Source organism: Leptodactylus fuscus, chromosome 9, assembly GCF_031893055.1.
Source record: "Leptodactylus fuscus isolate aLepFus1 chromosome 9, aLepFus1.hap2, whole genome shotgun sequence".
Classification (NCBI taxonomy): domain Eukaryota; kingdom Metazoa; phylum Chordata; class Amphibia; order Anura; family Leptodactylidae; genus Leptodactylus; species Leptodactylus fuscus.
Window position 1 is genome coordinate 58,585,505 of NC_134273.1, and position 24,711 is coordinate 58,610,215.

The window sequence follows — 24,711 nt, forward strand, 5'->3', positions numbered from 1 at the left end:
ATATATATTATATATAATGCAGAAGGATTTTATTTTTCAACCAATATCAGGATTGCTAATATAATGCAACGTGACAACGTGTCAGAACAGGGAGAGAATGTATCTCCTGCTCTCACCGAACAGTGTCATTACTGGTAATTGAATATCCAGCTGTCTCGGCTGTCAGGCTCAGATTAGTTTATATCTGAGAGAGATATATTGCAGATTAGTTACATTACGACCATTCTCTAGGGGTCAGACAAACGCATTAGGGGCTTCTCAGTTTGCAAAAATACTAAACAATCAACATGGCATTTCTGCTAAAATATTACAATGTTTTCAGGGAATCTACAGGTTGCAATTCCCTTGATATTTATTATATGCAATCAACAAGCTATTTCCGCATTTATAAAGTGATGAGATTGACAGTATATCTACATGGCAAATGTGATACGTATTAAGATTAAGAATATATGACACGCTGGAGAGAGGTAGAAATAAGCAACGTTTCCATGCAGGAGTAAAGTGTACTGAGTGTCAGTAAAAGCAGATCTGTCAGCAGCATACTATGTACAACTATAGACAGTGCAGAACATAGGAAATAGTCGTCTATTTGGTTAATGTGGGTCAGTCTTTCCATAATATAAAGAAGTTGGCATCTGTCTCATAGTTGGATTATGGGTTACACTTCATGAACCTGTCTTTACGCAACTATGTATGTAACAATGTAATAGATAAGAATAAGGAATACTGCAAATTCATTCATTCAATACACTGTAGTCACGAGAAGAACCTCATCAGATGCTTCCACCCTCCTCTCCATCCTCATCGGTGATTGTTGGCTGACATATATCTACAGAGGGGCAGGGGGAGCCTGTCATGGATACAATACTCACACCTATGAATTTGTTGTACTCTTTATTTTGCTCTGTTACACTAGGTTCACACTAACGTTCGGGTTTCCGCTCTTCAAGCCATCATGGTGACCAAACTAATAGAAGTCCTATCCTCTTAAAAAGTGGATTTTTCTCTCCACATGTTTTAAGCGGAAAGTGGGACGAAGTCCTCGAGCAGTCACCCAACGCAGGTGTGACCACAGACTTAGCCAAATGGCACAATATTTTTTGAGATGTTTGGGCTAACAGGAGACAGCATTTGTTGCCATACTATGCTGTTCCTAAACAGGGCCTAGTATGGTAGCAGATTCACTTTATAGGCTTATTCACATAAGGCTGGGTTCACATGGGGATTTTTGGACCGGATTTTGTCGGAGGCCGCCTTGGAATCCAGTCCAAAAAACGGCTAGCCGCGTTCTGCTCCGGAATAGGCCCAAATGAATGGGCCTAGTTGGGAGGGAGATGTTGCGCCACAGACATCGAACCTGCTGCTAGAAAGGGCCAAAAACGCTAGCGGAAAAAAAAGTGAACGGCTCTCATTGAAGTCAATGGGAGGCATTTTTTGGAGCCGGATTCTGACATGGATTCCCCATCAATATCTGGTCCAAAAATTCCCGTGTGAACCCAGCCTAAGGCTGGTCTTACACGGCCGTAATGTAAGTCCGCAAATGGTCCGCAATTTTGGGTTTTCAATTGCGGACCATTTGTGGACACATTATACTTAATGCGGCCTCTCACAGGCAACCGTGGTCTGCAATTTATACAACATGTCCGTAATGGCCGCAAATTGTGGCACTGCACGGAGTGCAGAGTTCTATGGGTGAGTGCTAACGTCTGCGGAGTCTATGTTGCCGATCAGCAACTAGTGTTGCTGATCGGCAACTTGCAGACTGTACATTCAATACGGTCATGTAAGACCAGCCTTACTGCGGAAAAGAGATGTGGGAAACCCATTTTAACAAGACACTGAATTCAATGTGCCTCTTCATATGTGTTCTATTATGGCCATGTAAATAAGGGCCACTGCAAAAATGGAAGTCGCAAGTCAATTATTCACTGCTACGTGAACAAGGGCCATGGGTGCACATGCACGGACACACAAGGCCATTTTTAAAATATTAAATAAATGAAAAAGTCAATTCATCCCCAACTCCATATAAGACATACAAAAAAACTGTATCAATTTGGTATTTCTATGATCGTTCTGACCACAGAATAAAAGTAATGTGATTTAACAGGGTTTCCTATCCGATAATAATGACGTTACTTTTATCGTACTGGAAACCCTGTTAAAACAAAACCAATAAGAAAATGACACAATTGTGATTCAGATTTTTTCACCTCCCCTACATAGCACAGAATACTAAATTATGCCATTTGTATCACAAGCGGTGAGTGTTAATATGGCTCTGTGAATGAAAAATAAGGATGGCTTTTAGATGGCGGAGAATAAAGCACAATAACCAAAAAAATATATAGTTGCAGCCATAAGGGGTTAAAGACATTATATAATTTATATCACCATTATTACATGCCATAACATATCACCAGACCAGAATCCACCCCCAGCATTGCTCTCAGCTCATGGGCCCGTAGGATCATGTACATCTTCTGAAGATAATATACATATAGCTGCCATGTAAAGCTGTATAGTATTTCAGTCAATGTACAGTTCTATCACTTTGCCTTCATGTCCATACATGTCATGTTATATAGAACATTAACACTAGAGATGAGCAAACATTGTTCGATCGTATAGATATTCGATCGACTATCAGGCCGTTCAAGGTATTTGATTCCAATCGAATACCGCAAGGCAAACGCACTAAAAATTTGTATCCCCTGCCACCTTTCCTGGCGCTTTTTTTGCACCAATAACTGAGCAGGGAAGGTGGGACAGGAAGTATGACAATGGAGGCATCGAAAAAAAATCGGAAAAAGTAATTGGCTGGCTAAATCAGGTGACCTCCAATTTAGACGAATGGTGGATTAACATTCAGTTAATTTGAGACTGTGAACTATGTGACTGTGAGACAGGGACAGATCTACAGGCAGGGTTAGCTAGGGATTAGCTTTATTTAGGTGGAAATGTCACTCACCCAGCTCTTTGGGGCTCTATCTGGTCAGGATCCCTGTCAGCTTGCGATATGCGCAAGCTGACTTTTTCCCATAGGAATGCATTGACCAGCGTTCTGCCAAAGGATGGTTCTGCTGGAGGATGCGGAGTCTAAGATCGGTTCACAGCAGTTTCCATTGTGGTCTGATCTCAGCTGTAGCAGTGCTGACACAGCTCTGCTACATCGGAGAAGCAGCAGAGCTCAGCACACACACCAGAGATGCAGCAGAGCTCAGTATGCGCTGAACCCTGCTGCATCTCAGATGTAGCAGGGCTGAGTGTGCAGCAGGGTTCAGCGCACACTCAGCTCTGCTACATCTCTGATGCAGCAGAGCTGAATGTGCAGCAGGGTTCAGTGCACACTCAACTCTGTTACATCTTGGGTGTAGCAGAGCTCATCACACACTCAGCTCTGCTACATCTCCAGTGTAGCAGAGCTCAGCGCACGGCCAGCTCTGCTTAATCTCCGGTGTAGCAGAGCTGGCCATTTGCTGAGCTCGGCTGCATCTCCGGTGTAGCTGAGCTGAGCGCACGGCCAGCTCTGCTTCATCTCTGGTGTAGCAGTGCTGGCCGTGCGCTGAGCTCGGCTGCATTTCCGGTGTAGCCAAGCTGAGTGCATGGCCAGCTCTGCTACATCTTGGCATAGGAATGCATTGACCAGCGTTGATGCCATACAGAGTACATCATTCGGCTAATCAACGCTAGTTCTGCCGGAGAAGGCGGAGTCTATGATCGGTCCACAGCAGTCTCCATTCTCGTCCGATCTTAGACTCCGCCTCCTCACAGACGAGCCTCCGGCAGAACCAGCATTGATTGGCCGAATGCTGTACACTGTGTATTCTGGTCAATGCATTCCTATGGGAAAAGGTCAGCTCCCCCATATCGCAAGCTGACAGGGATCCCGACGTAATACTTGGGCATGTTAGATGACCCCAGACATGCTTCCCCTGCTGTCCCAGTTGCATTCCAGTGTGTTGGCATAATTTCCTGGGGTGTCATAGTGGACTTGGTGACTCTTCTGAGTTGAAGAGTGCAGTTTCGAGGGCTATAGCATTTCAACTAGTGTTTTTTTTCGGTGACACATAGGACTTTCTTTTTATGTTTTATTTTTTTTTTATTTTTGCATGTGTTTCATTTTTTATGGAAAATATAAACAAATGGTGAGGGAAAACGTGACTGTTTTCATGATAGATTTTAAAATTTAATAATTGAAAGTGCTACTAAAAAACTTTAGATAATAGTTTTTCCTTACCTCACCGTTACGGTAATTTTTATGTTTTATTGTGTTGTCAGGGGTCTGGTTAGAACCTGTGATGAGGGCGTGGTATTGGCATATTATATTATTTATTTTTTTTACTTAATTTTTTTTTAAAACTTTTCTATTCAATTTATATATTTATTTTACATTGTGTCCCCATAACGTCATACTAGACCTTTGGGGACATCTGATCACTGTTTTTTGGTGGGCAGGCTGATTTCACCTGTAACTGGGGCTGATACCTTAGTCCCAGTTGCAGGAGGAATACAGTGTCCTACCCATGACCGCCGAACTGATCTGGGTCTTGTAGGACCCAGCAGCTCTACCAGTATCTGATCCCCGACGGATCCCCATTACGATTTTGTGCAGCTGCTGATGACGGCAAGGACGTTACAGTTTATGTGAGGTCCGGAAGAGGTTAAGTTATTGAGGGTAGGGTTTTAAAAAGGAGGATAAACTATGATGTAGAATATTACTCTGACGGATTTAGGAGTAACAGCGTAATATAATTCATCACGCACCCTGATCTGTTCTGATCTAGATCCGAAAGACAATGCTATCTGCCGTATTCCTATGGAGCCTCCATTATCATTCTCTTATTCTTAATTAAACTCACACCTGCTCTTAAAACGTCATCTACGTGGAAAATATAATCACAAACGCCATGTGTTGCGTGCCACAGATTGCCAATATAAAAAGGAATCCTGCACAGAAGATCTCCAGCTTTCTAGCATGCACATAAACATATGTAATGGATGCCTGCGGGCACCTAAGTACTAACAGCTACTGAACACAAGACAAAGCACCCAGAAAGTGGCACTTTAGCTTCCAGTTATCTCAGTGTGGACGCCTCGTTACTTCTCTACACACAATGTACAGATGTTCGAGTGATGAATAGTGCAGACTTAGCAGCTGTAATACAGGAGCGCTCGCCAACCAAGCGTATCCATACTGTGTCAAGAGAGGAAATTGGCACCTGCATCTTAACTGAATAACCGCATGGATGTGTAAATGAGTGCAGACTTGGTTTAGAAGAGACGGGAGGGTTAACTCTTTGGTAGGGGTGATACAGCTTGTTAGGTAAGTGATAGGCAGCAATGACTTTGTCTTCGTTAATCTTCTCTAATACCAGTTGAGGACTCAGGGTGTATATTAAAACCAAGATGCAAAGTAGTATGGTATTGGCCACAGCAATCTAGCAAAATTGTAACTTTGCTTTACTTTAAAAGTGTCCAAACATGAACCTGTTATCAGATTTGTAGCGGTAATAAACATCTCTGCACTGGTTTGCACAAGGGGCATCTTCTCTCATGGCACAATGTGAGGAAGGTCACTTCCTTCTCGATGATCAAAACTAAAGGGTGTGTGGACATCATAGACGGGAGTCTTATGTTTGGACTACCTATCAACACCCCGCTTCAGGCGGTGCTATGCCAGGACCCCGGGGGGGGTGGTAGGGCGGCATTTTTGCTTACCTAAGCCAGTCCAGGACAAGCTGTCCTGGACTGGCTTGGCATCACCGTCTCGGCAGCCCGGTACGGGAAGCGAGCGGTGGATTTGGGAGGCCCTGTGGATGCATCGCTGCTCCAGCGGCCTCCCCTCATGCTCAGGTCCTCTCCCTGCCTGCTCTCTGCCTACTAACGCCGCTCCGCCATGCCCCCCTTCGCTCCGTCCCGCCCCCTTCACTCCGCCCCCTCCGCTCTGCCCCTCCCCCTCCTCCCGGGGGGGGGGGGGCGGCTTTCTGTCATCCGCCTTGGGCGGCAAAAAAGGTAGGTTCACCCCTGCCTCCCTATCGACTACCATACGGATCAGTGTTTGTGTTTCCAGCTTTGCACTATTTTGTGGCACATATGGAGCCATCTGTGTGCTAGACAGTGAAATCTATGTCAGCTAAGCAGCGTAAATCAAATTAATGTTTGTCCATGGGGTTCCACCACCATTCGGTCGATATTTTATCACTACGATTCGAGCAAACTGGCACTGAAGACCTAATTTCGTCCCCATTTTGTTGAAATATTATTGTATGGCTTTACGTTAAAGGGGTGTTACAAGTCTTTTTTTCCTATCCACAAAGGCTTTTAAATAACAAAATATATATACTCACTGCTCCATTCAGCAGGGAGTCTCCATTCAGATTCTTGGCCTCCCTGACCTTTGGTCTGCACAGTCAGTGACTGGTTCATAAATGCTCAAATGACGTGTCACCACTTGGCAGAGGTGTAACTTGAAGGGACTGGACCTCAATGCAAAATCTCTAACTCTGCCCACACTTACCATGGATACCATGCAATATCTATAGTACTGGGGTCTTCCTTTATTGTAGAGAAGCCACTGGGCTCCCCAAGACACAAGGACCTCGTAGTGATTGCTACGTCCCTGTCCCGACAAAGATATATTTTTATTACTACAACACAAGATAGTGGATAGTGGTTGGGGAGTAGTAGCTAGGACCAACAGTGATCTTGAGAACTCATATGCCCAATATGAAAGCAGTGGCAGGTTGTCCATAAGCAATGGTGTTACATTTATATCTATTGGATTGCTATTAGATTCTATTGAGATAGCCGAGTGGCAGCAACTCCATAGGCATGAATGAAATGGAATCTAGAATACAGAATTCCCTTGTCCCCTATTTTCATGATTTGCAACCATCCAGTATTTCAGCCCATGCTTATCAATTATCCCTTACTAAGGGGATATTAATAAAGTGTATCCACCCATAATTATTACCTTATCTGTGGCACAGAATATCTTCAAGAGAGAAATGAACTACAAAAGTAGACAGTGCCCAAAAAATTGGTAAGAGAATGAGTTCACGAAAAACCTATCTAACATGCTTGATTTCTATGAGGAGGCAACTACAACTATGGATTTCTGACTCATGTAGCTGATGTAATCCATCTAGATATCACAATATTTCATACAACAGCATTGCCCTAAAACTACAGATTACCTGGGTAAATAATTGGTTAAGGGGTGGAAAAGAAAGAGTCATTGTAAATGCTACATATCCAGAACTGGCTAAAGTCATCCGTACAGTACCACAAGGATCAGAGTTAGATCCAATTCTCTTTCATTTCTTCTTTTAGTGATCGTGGGGGGCTCTAAAGTCTTGTGGGCCCCGATGCAATCTTTTGTCCAGGGTCCCCCTACCTCATTCCTACAGCAAATTCTTGATAGTGATGGTTACGGGTGCTAAGGAGTTCAATCCACCTTAGTGTGGTTAGGGCAATCTGTGGGTCTCCTTGGCTTATGGGCCAGATGGAAGCTGCAATCTCAATACTGATGCCAATGCTTATGGCCCCCTAAGGCTCGTGGGCACTGATGCGACTGCGCCCTCTCACGTTAAACCGCTCGTGGGGGGTGAAAAAGGATAGTGACAGTCCTTTGTGATGGTACAAAACTGTGAAAAATTATGAAAAGACCATAAAAGGGAGTGGCATGGGCAAGAACAAGACAGATGAAATTTAACATTGATAAGAGTAAAGTAATACATGTAGTAATTGTAGTATAGCATATACAATAAGTTAAATAATATCGGGGACAACACAACAATAGGAGGATTTTGGTATTCTAGTTACAAACCAGCCAAGCAATGGTACTCAGTGTCAAGCAGCAGCTGCAAAAGCAGATACAATTTTAGGGTGTATAAAAAGAGGGATAAAAGTAGGGATCCCAGTGTAATATTCCCCCTATATAACTCATTTGTAAGACCACATATCAAATATGGAATTTAGTATTAGGCTACACATTATAAAAAAGCTAGAGAGAGTTCAAAGGCAGATTATTAGACTTTTATAATGAAATGCTAGAAAATTTGGGCTGCTTGGGCTTACTTGGGCTGACTTACATGTATACTGTACATATAAACATAGTCAGTACAAAGAACTGGCACACATTGCTTTCTGTCCTAGAAGTGCACAAAGGAACAGTTTAGGTATTTATTAGAGATGAGCGAACACTAAAATGAGGTTCGAAATCCGATTCGAACAGCCGCACACTGTTCGACTGTTCGAACGGATTTCGAACCCCATTATAGTCTATGAGGGGAAATGCTCGTTTCAGGGGTAGGCAACATTCGATAAAATCATACTTACCAAGTCCACGAGTGACGGTCGGGCTGGATTCTGCTTGAAGTCTTCTCCCAGCGCAGGGTTCCCGCGTCCTCTTCCGGGTGGAATTCACTTTGCCTAGGCACCCGGTCCGACGCCTGAGCAGAGCTGACTGCGCATGCGCAGGTGGCTCTGCCTAGGCCGGATGCCTAGGCAGAGTGAATTCCCCCCGGAAGAAGATGCGGGGACGCAGCGCGGAGAAGGACTTCGGAAAGGTAAGAGAAGAACCAGCGTTGATTGGCAGAATGTATAGCATTCTGCCAATCAACGCTGGTTATGCATCGAACCTTAAATTTCGAACAGCTAGTAGTGTTCGATCGAGTACGAGTATTTCGAATACCGTAGTATTCGATCAAACACCTACTCGATCGAACACTACTCGCTCATCTCTAGTATTTATATAGAAAAGGGCTTTTTACATTTCGAGTGGTCAAACTATGATATGCCCGATTCCAGGAGTTGGTAATGGCTGATGTCATGTTAGTTTTCACAAAAGGATAGACCTTTATCTAATAACAAAACATAAAACTACAAATTTATAGGAACTAGATTTTTGGAATTTACTCTGATTATCAAATTTTGTGTCAGGAAGGAATGTTCCCCTTATATGGGGTAAGTGGAGGTTTTTGTCTTCCTCTGGATCAACGCTGTAGGATTCTAGGTTGATCATGATGGACCTGCCGTTTCAGCCTTATTAACTATGTAACCCCGTGCCTTGATAGCACACCATGGAAGAAGCTGATCCCCGGGTCAGACATGCTATAAGGCGTGCCGCAGAGCTTTTTAATTATACGGTACCTTTGTAAGTATAATAAAAATCTTTATTTTATTAGAACCAGCATGTTGCAGCGTTACACTATGTGCGGCTATTTCTAGACCTTGCATTGAATACTAGTTAACACCTAGGCAGAAGATTGTTTGACTGCTGAGCCTGTCTGGACATTTCTTCATCCTTTTCTGGAAAAGGTAGACGGAGTCTGAATAACTGCTGTTTGGACCTAGCCACCGATAACACAGCAGAAAACTGGATTCATAAATCTTTCGGGTATTTGTGTCTCTTAAATGCATGTCGAGTGGAAAACTAATACTTATATGTAGGAACTGGTCTCGGCTTCAACGTCTTCTCATTTATCTCCACTGATAATTTGATACAAGTCCTTACATACGATTGTTTTCGGATTTGTTGACATTGGTTTCTATGTAATGTAATATATGTGATATGTGGGGGTGCCATGTGGTGCCCCCAGAATACTATATGTCAGGTTGCCCTGCATTGCTCTGAAGGCAATTATAGCGCACGGCTGTATGGTGTCTGTTAAAGGGTCACCCGGTATGGAATAGCAGAGGACAATGTTCAGCCATTATCTTCTTGGCTGAATCAGCCCTGAAGACACAGGATCCTGATGATGGTGTCAGGAAACTGATTGACTGATAAAGCGTCTACCGTGTCCTCATATACATTGTCCCAATCTGATCGAGGATCTTTTCTGTTACAGAACAACGAATCAATACATGACTACTGATAAATATCTGCTCAATAGATGTCTATCAGACATGCTGCTCCTATACAGAAAGCTGCACCGAAAATGGAGATTAGTCATGCAGATCATTTCAATGTATATAATACAGTATAATACCAATCCGTCTCCTGTGGTACATATAAGAAAATATTCTAGGTTTATAAAAAGCCGATTTTTTTAAAGCAGTAGCCTGAATTAATAGGGATCCAAGAGGCATGTCTCAGACAACCTCAGACGTCCTGCAGGCACTGGGAGTAACCTGTAGTCATGAATTCTGTTGTTAATGGACCTGAGTTAAAAAGCCAAAAAAAACAGAATAATAGGAAAATCAATAGCAGGTTATCATTCCTTGTAGATCTTGACTTAAATATATCATTTTTAAAGGGAACCCATCATATAAATTTGGCACACTAAGCCACCAACTAAATATCATTCCTAAAGGGGTATTCCCATCTCAGTGTTTCAGCAGTTTGCTTGCCGTCTCTTCTTCTCACTTCCTGTATATCTCCTCCCACCTTGCTGATATTATGAATTATCACAATATTTATGCAGGTCAGATAATATGCATATGCTTGTAGAGAACGGACTCAGTGTTATCTGTGTATTTAGATAGAGCAATAACAGTCTCTTTGCTAGCTGAGCAATGAGTGAGTGACATCACTTGTCCCATCTCACAGGTCCGTGGTTAAAGCAACACTGTGTAAACAATGGGAGGGATAAGTTCACATTGCAGGCAAACAAAGCAGCATTTCTAAAGTAATATATTTAGGAAAAGTCTTCAATTTACATAAGTTACCAGTATAGATGGAATCCTTGAGATGGGAATTCTCTTATAAGGAAAATTACCACTTAAATTTGGGACACTGACTTACCAAAAGGTGGTTTAGTGTCCCAAATATCCCTATATAAAGACGTTCTGCCATGTATGCCTTTTTGCTTCCCTAAAGAAAAGTCCAGTAAGTCTTTGTGGACTGATCTCTGCTGTTCCTACTGCACAGATAGTTCTGCAGTGACACTGTGAAGGTCCACCACTTCCTCACGGTACATGCGCCAGACATTGGGAGCATGCACAATGAAGTTATGCATTAAAGGGGCTCTATCATTGGGAAAATTAATTTTTAACTAATCACACCCTTGCATAGCCTTTAGAAAGGCTATTCCACACCTAGTTTTAGTATGTAAATTGCTTCAGTGGTTTCTGAATAAGTCTGTTTTTATTCATATGCTAATTAAACTGGTACATGATGCATCGTGATCCCCCTTTGCTATTGTTTCCTATGCACAGGCAGCTGCTGCTGCTGCTGCTGACTCAGCTTCCTGTTTGCACACACACATAGGAGATAATAGCAGAGACGCTGGCTGGAAACTCATTAGCATATGAATAAAAACAGACTTATTCAGAAACCACTGGGGGAATCTACATACTAAAGGTAGGTGTGGAATAGCATTTCTAAAGGCTATGCAAGGATGTGATTAGTTAAAAATGACTTTTCCCAATGATAGAGCCCCTTTAAGAACTGTTGTTCCAAGGTAAGTACAACCTTTTTTTAATCCCTGGCACAGTCAGGTATAATATAGGAATATTTCCCACACTCAATCACCAGTCCATAAGAACCTGTTGTGGTTTTGTGCTCAAATTTAAAGGGGTATTCCCAACTCCCCTGTTCACCACGTGCAGGATTGTGTGCTCTGTTCACTCCCTGGTTTTCTCGGTAAATTGGTGGGCAGGGTTTCACTTGCTATCTCACAGACAAAGCCAGCTCTGCTAACTCTCTTCATAGCAGTACATGTTTGCAGTCAGTAATGAGGAATGGTTGTAAATAAATTAGCACAGTATCACCGGAAGATGCACAATATGAAGCTGGTGTAGCAGAGCTGGATTTGTTAGGTGATGAGAATCCCAAACTTACATGCTACAGGACTGCAAAAAGAAAAATGCTACAGGACTGCAAGTCAGCTTGCAATATACTCACTTTTAGGTCTGTGTTTAATGGACTCACTGTCTCAGCTCTTATCAGCAAAATTCAATCAGCTGACAGATAACTTGAATAGTTGGAGATAAACAGCTCAGAAATACAAGCTGCTCCGAACACTCAGCTCCCCCTCCCTTCCCTGAGAGAAGGGAACTACATCACTTGTCTTGGGCAGAGAGATAAAGAGCTCAGAATTACAAGCACCGAGTATTCAGCTCCCCCTTCCCTCCCTGTTACTTGTCCTGGGTGGAGAGATAAAACCATCCCCAGGTCTGTGGTTATGGAAACACAGTGTAAACAATGAAGTGAATAATCTCAAACAAAGCAGTTTTGCTGAAGCAATGTATTTAGGAAAAGTCTTAAATCCACATAAGCTAGCAGTATAGATAGGATCCTTGAGATGGGACAACCCCTTTAAGTGACAGGTTCCCTTTAAGCTCCTGACTGTGTAGTCACTTTAAAACCCCTCCAGATCATTGCGACTTAAATGAGTGCAGGGCTTGTTACAGTGTATCAGTGTAGTGAGCTCTGTAATAAGCCAATATGAACAGGGTAGATTTGATCCTACAGACGTACAGCAGAGTATGCCCATTTACTGACAGCAATTGAAGATTTGAAGCAAAAAGTATCTCATGATAGTAGAAAACCAGAAAACCTCTGATGGCTGGAATCCCAGTTATGACAAGAATAGGAGTTTGCAAGTGCCCCAAATACCAGGTGAATTAAGCAGTAGTGTTCGGCCACCACTTCACTCACTTTTATGGGATTCCAGGATGATGAGTTCCACTAGTGCCATACAAGTGAATAGAGCAGTGGCCCATTACCACCAAAATGGGCACTTGGGGCCCCTCTTTTTCCAGATCTAAGGGTGTCCCAACAGCTGATCTCACTGTTCCTCGGGTATAACTGTCTTTAGATAATAATAAAAACTATAACACTGCAATTATAAGAGACAGCTATGAATTTACCTTTTTTAATATAGCCATATACATGACATCATGAAATCTAGTAATAATACTATAGGACAGTCTTCATTTTCTTCTGGATGCCCTTCAGTACATCATTCAAGTTGATATCCAAAATTATGGTTTCCCAATACTTATTCTATACATTTGGTAACATATAGTGGGGCAGATTTACTATGACTGGCATTTCATACATCAGTCTGAACATCTCTTAATAATAAATCTGCATTATATGACTATTTTGTGTACCAACTCCTGCTTTCACCGAGGGAGCGCACAGCCGGGCTCAAGTTTGGGAAGTCACTTCCCTAAACCCTATCCTGTGATCTGTTCGACTTGGAAGTCACAAGCCGGTGGATGCTGCCCACCATACTCGGGTTACATTACTTCATCACGCAACATAGTGGACATTACGGTTTCCTACTAGTGTGGCCATCCTTGACGTCTAGCACCCTATTGATATGTCAGTCTTAATAAAGGCCCAACTGTTTTATAAAGTGGCTGTGGCCTCTCCATAAAGCACGGGTATGCTTGGGTACCAGAATGGAGATCTATACCTGTTGGGAACGGACATTATAACTCCGGCTATCTAACTTGCATGAGTTATAATAAATACATTGGGCTGCCCTGAAATGTGACGAGCGTAGCACAAAATGGGGTTTGGGGCACATGTTTTACGCAAGAAAAAATTGTATGCTGCCAATACAACATTTACTGAAATCCAAAGAAATCTGTTTAATAATTTGAGAAAAGTTGGATTCTGTGATTTATAAAGGTCGGGGCCACATGGTGCGAGAACCCAATGGATTAGTGGCTATGAACTCATTGCCATCTACAGTAGCAGCATAGTGGATGAGATTTATACAAATCTCTTCCACATGCTGCGACTAAAATCTGCAGCGAAAAGTAACATGTTTTTTTTTTTGTTCTCCAGCTATAATAACATCATAGAGTACTTTTCTATAGAAGAAAAGTGGGTTAGAAGTTATAGTACAAGTTATATGTGAACTATACAGCGCGACTAAGAGGACTAAACAGTAATATTTAGTTCACTTCCCTTTAAGTTTTCACTTAATTAAAAATGTATGTTTCTTCATAAAGACACAGAACCTCCTACAGCTCGGGATTTTGCTTATATAATGGTTTCTCCGACTGCCGCTCATGATGATTAACCCATATAAAGTAAACTCTAGCTATAATTTATTCATAGCCTAATGTATCAGTTTCTAGACATAATACCTTCCTAATCCATTGGTGCATATTTTATATGTTGCTTGTTAAAAATTCCAAGGACATATTTTGCTCTAGCAACTGAATGCAGTTTTCCTTTTAAACTTTTTTTTGCATATCGATATTCTCTAACAAAACCTCCATTATGCACATTACCAAATGCAATATCTGAACTTTTTTTTGGCATCTATAGATGTATATGTCCCTCGTTACCTGAGCTCAAATTTGGTTAAGGAATCTAATGTGGCATAACATATGCAAAATAATAGCCTGGCACAGGCTACAATTCACAACACATAGGTTAGACACCTCATGACAGAATAGCACTAGGGTTGAGTAATCAGGATCGGAAAAGATCGGATTCTGATCAGCGATCGAGAAAATTTCACGATCACGGTCGGAATGCCGACCCAATCTTTTCCAGCAGGATCAAGATCGGAGGTTATCTCAAGATCGGCTCAACCCTAAAAGTGACTTTTCCCATAGAGAAGCATTGACTAGGGTTGAGGATCGGGATCGGAAAAGATCGGATTCCGATCTGCGATTGAGCAAATTTCACGATCGAGATCGGCTGGAAAATGATAGGAAATCGGATTTTAAAATCGATCTTAAAATCTCAAGATTGGCTCAACCCAAAATATCACAAAATCATTCTCAGTTTTAGAAATGGTGGACAACTCTCCCCATACATCTTAGGATATGTCAAGCTAATAAAATAGGTAAGAACGCTCTGTAGGTAGATAGTCCTTCAGACCACTAAAAGTACAGATAACTCCATTGGCTTATTAGTACATTTTATAGTTTAGGCTTCTTACCATTGTACAGAAGGGCTCTGGAGGGTCTCCACAGGTACTGTTTGGTGGATCAAGCCTAACCTTTAGAAATTGCGTCATGTCCTTAGATTCTGGTTGACAAGCCATATATTCCCATACTATGCCTTCATCAGATTTTGTCTGAGTCTTACACATATCGTAGTGTCCATGCTGCATTGCTATGGAGACTGCCACCCACAGGGTGTTGAGATTGAGCACCAGGAACAGGTACATACCGGATAATTTTTGTCCTTGCTTGACAATGGTAGTAACTCCAAGATATTTAACTGTTACAATTCACAACTGATGACTATATATGTGCGATTAAGTCCAGGATATGGATGGAGATCCAACATCCTTTGCCAACCAAGAAATTTTTATTGGTTATATTTCATTGGCCTTGTTTCAGCAGCAGATCAGTTTATAAAAATGGAAGATACTGGGAAATTCTTCACCTTGGTTGGTTCAGATTACACATTCATGGAATACGTTAATGACTATGGAGTGTTACTTTTAGATCTTCTGGTATATCTCATGGTAGTCGTCTTACTAGTTTTTGATGTCCAGAAATCAGTTCTCAAAAAATTGCCACAAAAGAGAAGTTTTATATTGCAGAAATGATAAACCAAAGTGCATCCTTTATCTGAGGTTAGGACTGTGTGGAGACGAGATTATCTTAGTGCTTGATATGAATCAATCTTCTTCTACCTTGTGGCTTTTCCACCCTAGAAAAAGGGAAACAGAAATATCAGGTTTGAGTTTATTGTCTGAAAAATCAATATTTTTCTGTAACAGCACACAGCTTGACATTTGATGGATCTTATCGATAAGGACTAGAGATGAGCGAACAGTGTTCTATCGAACACATGTTCGATCGGATATCAGGGTGTTCGCCATGTTCGAATCGAATCGAACACCACGTGGTAAAGTGCGCCAAAATTCGATTCCCCTCCCACCTTCCCTGGCGCCTTTTTTGCACCAATAACAGCGCAGGGGAGGTGGGACAGGAACTACGACACTGGGGGCATTGAAAAAAATTGGAAAAAGTCATTGGCTGCCGAAATCAGGTGACCTCCATTTTAGACGAATAGTGGATTTCAAATCCGGGTCATATGAGAATGTGAACTTTGTGACTATGAGACAGGGATAGCTGTACAGGCAGGGATAGCTAGGGATAACCTTTATTTAGGGGGGAATGTTATTAAAAATAACTTTTTGGGGCTCTATCGGGTGTGTAATTGTGATTTTTGTGAGATAAACTTTTTCCCATAGGGATGCATTGGCCAGCGCTGATTGGCCGAATTCCGTACTCTGGCCAATCAGTGCTGGCCAATGCATTCTATTAGCTTGATGAAGCAGAGTGTGCACAAGGGTTCAAGCGCACCCTCGGCTCTGATGTAGCAGAGCCGAGGCTGCACAAGGGTTCAAGCGCACCCTCGGCTCTGATGTAGGAGAGCCGAGGGTGCACTTGAACCCTTGTGCACCCTCAGCTCTGCTACATCAGAGCCGAGGGTGCGCTTGAACCCTTGTGCACACTCTGCTTCATCAAGCTAATAGAATGCATTGGCCAGCGCTGATTGGCCAATGTATTCTATTAGCCTGATGAAGTAGAGCTGAATGTGTGTGCTAAGCACACACATTCAGCTCTACTTCATCGGGCTAATAGAATGCATTGGCCAGCGCTGATTGGCCAGAGTACGGAACTCGACCAATCAGCGCTGGCTCTGCTGGAGGAGGCGGAGTCTAAGATCGCTCCACACCAGTCTCCATTCAGGTCCGACCTTAGACTCCGCCTCCTCCGGCAGAGCCAGCGCTGATTGGCCGAAGGCTGGCCAATGCATTCCTATGCGAATGCAGAGACTTAGCAGTGCTGAGTCAGTTTTGCTCAACTACACATCTGATGCACACTCGGCACTGCTACATCAGATGTAGCAATCTGATGTAGCAGAGCCGAGGGTGCACTAGAACCCCTGTGCAAACTCAGTTCACGCTAATAGAATGCATTGGCCAGCGCTGATTGGCCAATGCATTCTATTAGCCCGATGAAGTAGAGCTGAATGTGTGTGCTAAGCACACACATTCAGCACTGCTTCATCAAGCCAATACAATGCATTAGCCAGTGCTGATTGGCCAGAGTACGGAATTCGGCCAATCAGCGCTGGCTCTGCTGGAGGAGGCGGAGTCTAAGGTCGGACCTGAATGGAGACTGGTGTGGAGCGATCTTAGACTCCGCCTCCTCCAGCAGAGCCAGCGCTGATTGGTCGAGTTCCGTACTCTGGCCAATCAGCGCTGGCCAATGCATTCTATTAGCCCGATGAAGTAGAGCTGAATGTGTGTGCTTAGCACACACATTCAGCTCTACTTCATCAGGCTAATAGAATACATTGGCCAATCAGCGCTGGCCAATGCATTCTATTAGCTTGATGAAGCAGAGTGTGCACAAGGGTTCAAGCGCACCCTCGGCTCTGATGTAGCAGAGCTGAGGGTGCACAAGGGTTCAAGTGCACCCTCGGCTCTCCTACATCAGAGCCGAGGGTGCGCTTGAACCCTTGTGCACACTCTGCTTCATCAAGCTAATAGAATGCATTGGCCAGCACTGATTGGCCAGAGTACGGAATTCGGCCAATCAGCGCTGGCCAATGCATTCTATTAGCCCGATGAAGTAGAGCTGAATGTGTGTGCTAAGCACACACATTCAGCACTGCTTCATCACGCCAATACAATGCATTAGCCAGTGCTGATTGGCCAGAGTACGGAATTCGGCCAATCAGCGCTGGCTCTGCTGGAGGAGGCGGAGTCTAAGATCGCTCCACACCAGTCTCCATTCAGGTCCGACCTTAGACTCCGCCTCCTCCAGCAGAGCCAGCGCTGATTGGTCGAGTTCCGTACTCTGGCCAATCAGCGCTGGCCAATGCATTCTATTAGCCCGATGAAGTAGAGCTGAATGTGTGTGCTTAGCACACACATTCAGCTCTACTTCATCGGGCTAATAGAATGCATTGGCCAGCGCTGATTGGCCGAATTCCGTACTCTGGCCAATCAGCACTGGCTAATGCATTGTATTGGCTTGATGAAGCAGTGCTGAATGTGTGTGCTTAGCACACACATTCAGCTCTACTTCATCGGGCTAATAGAATGCATTGGCCAATCAGCGCTGGCCAATGCATTCTATTAGCGTGAACTGAGTTTGCACAGGGGTTCTAGTGCACCCTCGGCTCTGCTACATCAGATTGCTACATCTGATGTAGCAGTGCCGAGTGTGCATCAGATGTGTAGTTGAGCAAAACTGACTCAGCACTGCTAAGTCTGCATTCGCATAGGAATGCATTGGCCAGCCTTCGGCCAATCAGCGCTGGCTCTGCCGGAGGAGGCGGAGTCTAAGGTCGGACCTGAATGGAGACTGGTGTGGAGCGACCTTAGACTCCGCCTCCTCCAGCAGAGCCAGCGCTGATTGGCCGAATTCCGTACTCTGGCCAATCAGCACTGGCTAATGCATTGTATTGGCTTGATGAAGCAGTGCTGAATGTGTGTGCTTAGCACACACATTCAGCTCTACTTCATCGGGCTAATAGAATGCATTGGCCAGCGCTGATTGGCCGAATTCCGTACTCTGGCCAATCAGCACTGGCTAATGCATTGTATTGGCTTGATGAAGCAGTGCTGAATGTGTGTGCTTAGCACACACATTCAGCTCTACTTCATCGGGCTAATAGAATGCATTGGCCAATCAGCGCTGGCCAATGCATTCTATTAGCGTGAACTGAGTTTGCACAGGGGTTCTAGTGCACCCTCGGCTCTGCTACATCAGATTGCTACATCTGATGTAGCAGTGCCGAGTGTGCATCAGATGTGTAGTTGAGCAAAACTGACTCAGCACTGCTAAGTCTGCATTCGCATAGGAATGCATTGGCCAGCCTTCGGCCAATCAGCGCTGGCTCTGCCGGAGGAGGCGGAGTCTAAGGTCGGACCTGAATGGAGACTGGTGTGGAGCTATCTTAGACTCCGCCTCCTCCAGCAGAGCCAGCGCTGATTGGTCGAGTTCCGTACTCTGGCCAATCAGCACTGGCCAATGCATTTCTATGGGGAAAAGTTAGCTTGCGAAAATCGCAAACTGACAGGGATTTCCATGAAATAAAGTGACTTTTATGCCCCCAGACATGCTTCCCCTGCTGTCCCAGTGTCATTCCAGGGTGTTGGTATCATTTCCTGGGGTGTCATAGTGGACTTGGTGACCCTCCAGACACGAATTTGGGTTTCCCCCTTAACGAGTTTATGTTCCCCATAGACTATAATGGGGTTCGAAACCCATTCGAACACTCGAACAGTGAGCGGCTGTTCGAATCGAATTTCGAACCTCGAACATTTTAGTGTTCGCTCATCTCTAATAAGGACGTCAGGTAATCATTCATTGAGGATTCTTGTGATTTTCACTTTACTCATAACAACAGCCTTGGATAAAAAGTAAGAACATTATAATCTGACATTCCTAGTTCTAATCCTAATATCAGTAATAGAAAGTTTAGACAAATATAAATCTACAGGCATGGGCCAATGAAATGTTGGAGAAAATTTTGGAATTGCTTAGTCGAAGAAATTAAGATCTATTGTCTCAAAATGAAGGTACAATATATCCTTCTCTAAAAATATATATACGAGAAATTGTCAAAACGAATCACGAGCAAAACTGGATTATATAAATAAATAAAAGTTAGATAAATTAAAGTTACGGCAGTATTCTGTATGATCCATTCACTATGGACTATAATGATTTTGGTCTTTATCCCAGATCAGATTGATACATTCTCCAGCAGTGGTGGAACTAAAGTCTTGTGGTCCCCAGTGCAATCTTTTGTCCAGGGCCCTCTACCTCAACCCAACATCGAATTCTTGATAGTGATGGTTATGGGTGCTGAGGAGTTTAATCAACCTTAGACTGGTTAGGGTAATCTGTGGGTCTCCTTGGCTTATGGGCCAGATGGAAGCTGCAATATCAATACTGATGCCAGTGCTTATGGGCCCCCTAAGGCTCCTGGGTTCCGGTACAACTGCTTTCTCTGCACTCACTCAAGTTACACCCCTGCTCTCCAGGCATATGTTCAATCAAATGTCTCAGAGCGAGCACACTGGAGCATAACCATACTTGCCATGTCAAACTGAGCTTGTCACCAAGATCCAGTGGAATGATCCCATATCCACCATGTTCCCAAAAAAGGTGTGTGGCCAGAACATTGATGAACATACCCAAAAAGGTGTGTGCTAAAAACCAGATGGGGGTGTGATTCAATCAAAGGTTATTGTGGGTGTGCACACTTTGAGCTACAGTCCCCCAGATGGCAAAAACTGAATGTCGCCAAGTATAAATTGGATGTGCCAAGGACAGTATTGTAAATCTCCCTATATTATAAAAATGAATTTCTGTCTGTCTGTCTGTCTGTCTGTGCTCTAATGCGAACCAAACGACTGGACCGATCTTCACCAAATTTGGTACAGAGACACTTCAGATATCCGGGAAGGTTTAAGACGAGACTCCAACTCGCTCGGACGTACCGTTGCTGAGATACAGCATTCCAAACACAGTGCCCCCCCCCCCTTAGCCAATACAAACCTGCAAGACTTTCACTCATATTCCAACTGCAATATACACGGTCACTCCACATACACAATACAACACTGATATCCAAACTGAGATACACGCATCACAGGATTAGATACACAGATCAGCACACAGTACCACATGTTAGAGGATTAGATACACGGGTCTGCACACAGTCCCACAGACCAGAGGATTAAATACGCACTTCTACACACAGTTCCACACACTGAAGGATTAGATAAGTGCGTCTGCACACGGTTCCACATGCCGAAGGATTAGATACAGGAGTCTACACACAGTTCCACACTCCAGAGGATTAGATACGCACGTCTGCACAGAGTACCACATGCCGTAGGATTAGCTACACATGTCTACACACAGTTCCACACTCCAGAGGATTAGATACGCGCGTCTACACAAAGTACCACATGCCATAGGATTACATACACGCGTCTGCACACAGTACCACACAGGGGAGGATTAGATACACGTGTCTTCACACAGTTGTACACGCCATAGGATTAGATACACGCGTCTGCACACAGTACCACATGCCGTAGGATTCGATACGCGCCTCTTCACACAATACCACACAGGGGAGGATTAGATACACGTGTCTTCACACAGTTGTACACGCCATAGGATTAGATACACGCGTCTGCACACAGTACCATATGCCGTAGGATTAGATACGCGCCTCTTCACACTACCACACAGGGGAGGATTAGATACACGTGTCTTCACACAGTTGTACACGCCATAGGATTAGATACACGCGTCTGCACACAGTACCATATGCCGTAGGATTAGATACGCGCCTCTTCACACTACCACACAGGGGAGGATTAGATACACGTGTCTTCACACAGTTGTACACACCATAGGATTAGATACACGCGTCTGCACACAGTACCACATGCCGTAGAATTAGATACACAGATCAGCACACAGTCCCACACACCAGAGGATTAAATACGCACTTCTGCACACAGTTCCACACACTGAAGGATTTGATACGTGTGTCTGCACACGGTTCCACATGCCGAAGGATTAGATACAGGCGTCTACACACAGTTCCACACTCCAGAGGATTAGATACGCGCATCTGCACATATTTGTACACGGCATAGGATTAGATACACGCGTCTGCACACAGTACCACATGCAGTAGGATTAGATACGCGCGTCTACACATAGTTCCACACGCCGAAGGATTAGATACGCGCCTCTTCACACAATACCACACAGGGGAGGATTAGATACGTGTGTGTGCACACAGTACCACACTTTGGAGGATTAGACACATGCCTCTGCACACAGTACCACATGCCATAGGATTAGATACGCGCGTCTGCACACAGTACCACATGCCGGGGGATTGGATACGCGCGTCTACACACAGTTCCACATGCCGTAGGATTAGATACGCGTGTCTGCACACAGTACCACATGCCGGGGGATTGGATACACGCGTCTGCACACAGTTCCACACGCCGTAGGATTAGATACGCGCCTCTTCACACAATACCACACAGGGGAGGATTAGATACATATGTCTTCACACAGTTGTACACGCCATAGGATTAGATACACGCGTCTGCACACAGTACCACATGCCGTAGGATTAGATACGTGCCTTTTCACACAATACCATAAAGGGGAGGATTAGATACACGTGTCTTCACACAGTTGTACACGCCATAGGATTAGATACGCGCGTCTACACACAGTACCACATGCCGTAGAATTAGATACACGGGTCTGCACACAGTCCCACACACCAGAGGATTAAATACGCACTTCTGCACGTTCCACATGCCGAAGGATTAGATACGCGCATCTACACATAGTTACACACGCCGAAGGATTAGATACGCGCCTCTTCACACAATACCACACAGGGGAGGATTAGATACGTGTGTGTGCACACAGTACCACACTTTGGAGGATTAGATACATGCCTCTGCAAACAGTACCACAAGTCAGAGAATTAGATACGCGTCTCCGCACACAGTACCACACGGGGGAGGATTAGATACACGCATCTGCACACAGTACCACACGGGGGAGGATTAGATACGCGCGTCTGCACACAGTACCACACGGGGGAGGATTAGATACGCGCATCTACACACACTACCACATGCCATAGGATTAGATGCGCGCGTCTGCACACAGTACCACATGCTGGGGGATTGGATACGGGCGTCTACACACAGTTCCACACGCCGTAGGATTAGATACGCGCCTCTTCACACAATACCACACAGGGGAGGATTAGATACACGTGTCTTCACACAGTTGTACACGCCATAGGATTAGATACACACGTCTGCACACAGTACCACATGCCGTAGGATTAGATACTTGCATCTAAACACAGTACTACATGGGGAAGGATTAGATACAGCTTTACTCCAGGTATCCATAACAACTGATCACAGGTTTTTCACTGACATTCAAAATGAGATACACATAATCACACGACGCTTATGGACATACACACAAACCACATACAAAATACACCAATGCAAAATTGGACAATTCTTATGGGGCCACTACACAAACATAAAATGTAATATACCCGTGCGAAGCCGGGTCCTCCCTCTAGTTACTTATAATAGTTGAGGGATAGCTAAAGTTGTGCAATACAGAAACGCATTGAATAACGCTAAATGTACAGCACCCTTTTAGCTTCAGTATAAAGTAGTGAGGAATACAGGGCTACATCCCCATCCAGGTAAATAGTATTAATGAGCATCGAGGTCTAGCACAGTGAAGGTCTACATCCCTGGTGGTCTAGATACATAAAGGGGCTAATTTATATACATGCCTCCTAGTCTATGGTAATGTCAGCTTCATTGGTGGGCTAGTGCAGTGAATGAGTGTATTTCAGTATCTCTGATGGTCTAGGACATTTAGTAGGTTAATGTTAGAGCATTGAAGGTGATTATGTCAGCACCATTGGTGGTCTTGAATAGCAAAGGGGTTGTAAGGATCTCGGTTAGTTAACTCAGATAAAAAAAAAATAATAATTTTAAGATCTCTGGAGGAAAATACAGAATGAGTTAAAGCTGTACATCGTGTGTCCACTGCATTACAAAGTGTTCGAGTCTCCAGGCTGTAACTAAATGGAGAAGAAGAATCATTTGGACTACTGTGTTCTCTATGCACTGATCATGGAGATGAGGACAGAGCTGAGACAGAGACCAGTGGAAACTTCACAGCCACCAGTTCACGCTGTAATATGGAAGGGATTCAGGAGTCCTCTGCCCAATCTGGGAGTCTGCATGGGAACAGACTTTACTAGTGCAGGGGACGCTTCTGAGCTGTGTCTGAATACTGCTTTATTATACTGTATCTTACTGTTATGTTTCATCCTTAAAAACATACACAAAATGGGAAAATGTAAATGTTGTTATAACTGTTTCAGCCTTGATACGTGGGTACAGTCTAATAAATATTTAGCTAGTAGTTTGTCATAAGATTCCCAATAATAAGGCTCAAGCTTGCGGAAAAATTGTTACTCACGTTTCCAGGGTAAAGTCATTTTAAATAATGAGATATTGCAGGGACAAGTTCGGCACATTATACTCAGTGCATAAAAACAGTTTTCATGCCATGTGTTGAATGGGTGTAAAAGTGTGAAGTTTATTTCTGTAGAACAAAATCAGTTTGTAGAAATATGACTGAACTATATGTTACAGTTTATCTACATCATTATATAGTACGGTTGAAATAAAGACATATGCCCATCAAGTTTACCCGGGATGCAGTACAAGGCTGTGATAGGTGCACTCCCCCTGGGCCTCCATCTGTTATGTTGTGGAATATGAACCTCAATTTTAGTAAATACTTTTGGTATGAACTATAAAGGAGATTGCGAGACAGGCCCTTGTCCAAAAATCTGTGTCTGACCTCACAAATGCTCCTCTGGAAGAATAGGCAACAAGTTCCCACAGACATAGTACAAAATCTTGTTGAAAACCTTTCAAGAAGATACGGGATCAAATCTATATTTGGCCATTGGATTTAGAGTGGAATGTCATACATTTTAGTAGTAAATTACTGTATATATGAAGCACCATATAACATAGGACATAAGAAGATCCAGTTGGCAGGTTAGTAGTACATCTGTGAGATATAGTACAAAGATACACGTTGTAAGCCGACGGCGGGTAAAGTGCTGGAGGGGGTGAGATGGTAAAAGTCCAGAAAAGTTGTTTCTCAGCAAACAGCTAGGCTTTGGTGAGCATT

At 43.7% G+C, this 24,711-nt stretch overlaps 1 protein-coding gene across 6 annotated transcripts in view; it reads right to left on the reverse strand.

Moving 5' to 3' along the window:
• The window catches only part of NTNG1 (netrin G1), a 220,442-nt gene that overhangs the window by 180,801 nt on the left and 14,930 nt on the right, over positions 1 to 24,711 (reverse strand). For all 6 annotated transcript variants that reach the window (XM_075287714.1, XM_075287713.1, XM_075287709.1 and 3 more), the window contains exon 2: positions 14,865 to 15,586. In XM_075287714.1, coding sequence (XP_075143815.1) covers positions 14,865 to 15,095 — 231 coding nt within the window. In that variant the 5' untranslated portion in view covers positions 15,096 to 15,586. The remainder of the gene's footprint in view (positions 1 to 14,864; positions 15,587 to 24,711) is intronic.